The sequence below is a fragment of the Montipora capricornis genome, chromosome 7, assembly GCF_036669925.1.
Source record: "Montipora capricornis isolate CH-2021 chromosome 7, ASM3666992v2, whole genome shotgun sequence".
NCBI classification, from domain to species: Eukaryota; Metazoa; Cnidaria; class Anthozoa; order Scleractinia; family Acroporidae; genus Montipora; species Montipora capricornis.
Window position 1 is genome coordinate 43,296,542 of NC_090889.1, and position 5,000 is coordinate 43,301,541.

General features: G+C 35.8%; 1 protein-coding gene across 1 annotated transcript in view; it reads left to right on the plus strand.

Annotated features, from left to right (window-relative positions):
• Window positions 1–4,710: 4,710 nt before the first annotated feature.
• The window catches only part of LOC138057247 (sulfotransferase 1B1-like), a 10,487-nt gene continuing 10,197 nt past the window's right edge, over window positions 4,711–5,000 (plus strand). The window contains exon 1 of the mRNA XM_068903291.1: window positions 4,711–4,981. Within this exon, the coding sequence (XP_068759392.1) occupies window positions 4,795–4,981 (187 nt within the window). The 5' untranslated portion in view covers window positions 4,711–4,794. The remainder of the gene's footprint in view (window positions 4,982–5,000) is intronic.

A 5,000-nucleotide genomic window follows, 5' to 3' on the forward strand; every position in this document is an offset into this window, starting at 1 on the left:
CATGTACTGATTCCTCTAAATCACTGATCATTTCTATTACAACTAAAGTGTGTGAAGAGTAAACTCATAAATTTGGATCTCTTTACTTACAAACGTCAATAATAGCTTTCTCAGGCATTTTCTGCATTGATTACAATAGTTAAAGTGACAGCATTTAACATTTTTACGAGGAATCAAATCATTTGTCAATCGTATACATACAGCTTGCGGTATGAGGCGAGAGCACTTGCTTTCCAAATCATTTGCTTCACCATTTGCTCTAAAACTTTATTGTTCTTCATTAAAGGTTTACCAATTTTTTCACAGGATTATAGCATTTAAGCCAAATTGAGTATCCTTGCTTCACAAATTGACTCGAAGGTGTGAAAATACATACAGGTAAACCGTTCCTCATTTTAAAGACAATAAGGCATCAAATCAAATGTTATTCGCTTAAAGTTAACGCTTACCGGTTTACTTGAGTTGTTGTAAGCATTTCCTTGCCTGGATCAGGATTTAAAGAGTAAAACTAACCAAAATATCGTGACCATGCACGAAAGTGTGATCGTAGATCGTTTGAATAAAACCGCCCAAAATCTGTAAGAGCTGGACTGGTTACCACTGACTGCTGACCAAAACGAAAAGGGCTCACTAGTTTCCAGTCCGGTCTTTCTGTTATTCAAGATGGCGGAGGATGACAATCTTTCCACGGATTCAATAAATGGGCAAGATTTGAAATATACTGGAGTTCATTGAAAGGCTTAAGTACTGAATTGGAGTGTGTAATGCATCATGTTCCTTTTGTAATAAGGCCGATTATGAGAGCATCAAACAAGGTAATCCGTTGATGATATTAATGTCACAATCTATAGAATACATCAGAATAAAAGCTTTAAATTCTTTTTCATTTCTCCGTGTACAGATAAAGGACATTGTTTAAGCAAAGTACATATATTACGAGTAGTGAATTAACTCAAAGAATATCGCATTCACACAGGCATGCTTTGAATAAGACCAAACCTTGTTATACATGTATTGAAGGTTGAAGTTAAAGCTCATTTTTTCAAGGCAACAGATGAAATCAAATCCTAAAAGGGCACTTTAGCTTTGATTATTGTCTCACTGGCACATTCAGTACTATTGCACAAAATTCTCAAGAATTTCAACTCACTCAAGGGACCCTCAAGTTGAATCATTGAGTGGAATTCGTAAAGATTCCCATAAAATCCCAGCTGTACTTTAGCATCATAGAATGAGATGGACTAGCTTAAATCATTTACATAGCTCTTTTATCAGAGACTCTGTACATCTAAGAATAATCATGCAAAGGTTTAGTCTCAGGTGTCAAATTTAGGAACAGTCAATATAATATTCATGTTCAAGTGTGAGATATAATATAATGTTTACGTAGCTACATTAAAGATACATGTAATTGGCCGTTAAACCATAACATCATCGTATTTTGCAAGACACCATCAAGATTGTTACTTGAAAGACAGTTCAATTGAGCCCACAGAGTTTGGTTAAGGTCACTGGTCACTATTCAGACACTGTTACACTAAATTGCAGTCAATGTCCGTAATCTTGAAGATCGACTTAAACATTTTTGGCCTGGAAATTCAAAAAAGCCTGGTCAAGCCTGGCTTGAATCTTAAGGCCTGGAAGGCCAGACTTTTTTGACCTTCAGATTTCTTGCATTCAAATACAGACTGTATTCACTCACATGAAAAATTATTCCAGCATCAAGCTCATTATCATGATTCGAGTGTATACTCAGCAATTCAAAAATACCTTTAAATTATTCTTTCCAATTTGATATAGTTATAAATAGACTATTTTATCCCTATTTTGAAGCTTTATGATGGTTGCCCATTTTAAATAGGTATTAAATAGGTTATTAAAAAATTGTTTGAAAAATTTTAATGATTCGAGTATACTCAGCAATTTGAAAATACCTTTCAAATACTCCTTTCAAGTTCAAACTAGTTTTAAATAGACTATTTTATTCCTATTTAGGAGATTTATGAATGCCATACATTTGAAATAGATTTCAACTAGACTATTTAATTACTATTTTTGTAAAGAATATTTCACAACCACTTTTTAAATCATCAACTTTTTCGTAGATGCCTTGTAATTAGTATTTAAATAGCATATTTTAAACTATTATGAAACATGTGTGGTGTATAAATAGATTGCAAATACCTATTTGGAACCTATTATTCTCAGAAATAGATTACAAATAGCTGAACTCATTCTATCAGTGGTCATTAACTAGTGTTTAACTTCTATTTAACTACATTTTAAATACATGGCACTATTTTTCAATTTTAGCAAAATAGGATTAAAATAGAATATGATGACCTTAAACTAGTGTGCAAATAGTTAAAATAGCATTCAAACAGATTCAAACCAGGTTAAAAATAAGGTTGGTTTGGTAAGGGTCATTATAGAAAGCAATCCCCAGACAGCCATTTTAGAGTTTTCACAAATCCTAAATCACAATGCTGGTCTTAACTTGGGATCTCTGAACTGGGTCCAATATAGTACTGCATGATAATCAAGTCTGTAAGTCAACTCTCCTTTCCATGAGCAAGTGCAGTCAGGATGCCACTTCACATTATTAGTAACAATGCATAACGTTTCCAAATGGTCTGGATAGCACAAGTGTTACTAATATTTTAAAAAATACAACCTTCCGTAAATTCAAAAGTGTGGTTGTATTTTTTAAAATATTAGTAACAACGAATAGTGTATAATTTGTGTTTGCAAGTACAGTGTGTATGGCATGGGGTGTCATTATAAACAGTATCACACTCAAATTGATGTGGTTACTATTTTTTGGTTAATGTAAGTGAGAGTTTACTACACTGGACTGTTTGGCAAGCATAATAAAATCCATCAATGTTTTTACTATCAATATTATTTAACAAATGTGATCCATAATGGAGCTTTACAAAGAGGTGCTAATTCTAGAAACTTAGACTGCAAGAAGAAAAAAATGTACTTTTGTAGAAACTTGCTTAGAACAAAAATGATTTTCATGCATTTTTCATAAACAAATTGAATCAGAAGAACTGCGAAATATTGTTCAGTAAAGAACTTTTGGATGACTTCGATTTTAGTTAATATGAAACAAAGTGTGAGGATGCACAGTGACAGTGTATGACTGTACAGCTTTGTATGTGATTCTTGGTAACAATATTATTTTGATATATCATACTGTCAAAATGGCCACAATATTGATCAGTAAAGAATATTAACTAAATGATGCACTATATGCATGCAAATAAATGCTAATGGTTGCTTGCTTTATACATGTACAACAATGAAATGTGTTTTAACAACAAAGAGTGTACGCAACCCAGTTCAAAGATTTCGTTTTGGTTGGCCTCACTAACTGAAAGCCTGGAATATAATACGGACACGAACTCTTTCAATTTAATTTAATTCCTGAGTTATGATGCACTGCTAGATATTTCAAGACTGTCTTGTTCATACCTGTGAATGTCAGTTAATAGGAGAGTTACACTTTAGATTAGATTGAGTAGAATCAAAACAACTGATTTGTTCAAAATAATTGTCAAAGGAATGAGTTCAGTTCTAGGAAAAACACAATTTCCTTCGTCTACGTTTAGTAAGCTAGACGATATTTTAGACTGATCTTTCATTGTAAGCTCTTGTAATGACGCAAGCTCGAGTTCCATCGTCCCCTTTTTTTTCATCAGCAACCTTAGCACGGCCTTTCGTCTGTTGCAATGTCTCTGCTCAAAGCCTTATCATTCTGTGGAGAGCTGCTCCGCAGTACCGATAAACAGTACTTGTATTTGTTGTATTTAAATTTATTTAAATTATCGGGGATCTTTTGTTTGGAGCTGTCGCTCTGTTAGATTACCCGGCCAATCTGGGCTGAGTCTCCGATGTACCAGTAGACGACTTTCTTGATTGTATATGTGAATGCACCTTCGTATAAACCATTTCGTGAAGTACGCTTAGAACCGCGTGAACCAATTCGTCCTCGAACCGTTGTCCAACCAAGAATCGTTCGACAGTTAAGCGTTCCTGGGATGATTTTCCGTGAATAAAATTTCCAAGTAGTTTCATCCAGGCAACCGAAAATGCAGCTTTCCTGTTCTTTTTGTCAGGTACGTAGGAACGTTCTGTCGAAAGCATTCAAAACTTCCGACAAAAATCCCACAATCAGTATCTGAAAATTTCCTTTCTGTGGCTCGCTCAGCACGTGCTTTACAAAGCGTTGCCTCTATGGGAATGCACTCAGCTACCTGTTCAATAGAAAATATCCAAGACGTTAGGTCATCGATCTGATTATCCGAAAGAGCAGAATTTCCAGTGGGGCTCTTTTTCTGTTTGGTTGATTTGGTTGAAGATCGAGGTTGACTGCTCTTTCAGGCAAAGGACGAGAACGCACTTCCTTGCTCGATTTCCACCTCATCCTCTCTTACTTAAATTGTCGGAGTAATCTCTGACACGATTCATCCTCACTGCTAACACAAACTTCCGGTCAGGTTGCTGATTAAGTATGGACGCATGTGATTGATCTGAATTCGCGGGAAATTTGATTTAAAAATAACTCGGTTCGTGAAAACGCCGTGACACTTTTACATGGGAGTTGCTGGCTCCAACTCATGGGCTCCTGATAAAACCAAATTTTCTCACATCGATGGGTTACCATATTTTCTTTAAGTATGGTGCTCCGCGCTCCGCTAAAAACAGTGTTCTCCCCAGACTTCGCGCGTTTCTAGTTTTCAAGATGGCGGCGATGCACCACAACTTCTCTTAAAAGATATTCAAGATATGGGAAGCAAGAGCTTTCCTGTTTACCAACTACGGGAGGGTGACTGGACCTCACCAAGCACCTTCGCCATTGAAGGAATACCGATCCCCGCGTTCTTCGCCACAGAGCCAGCAGCATTGCACGATTATATAGTAAATTTCCAGACCAGATCTGACGATGTGTTCGTTGTGAGCTACCCAAAATCAGGTATGGAGAAACTCAGTTA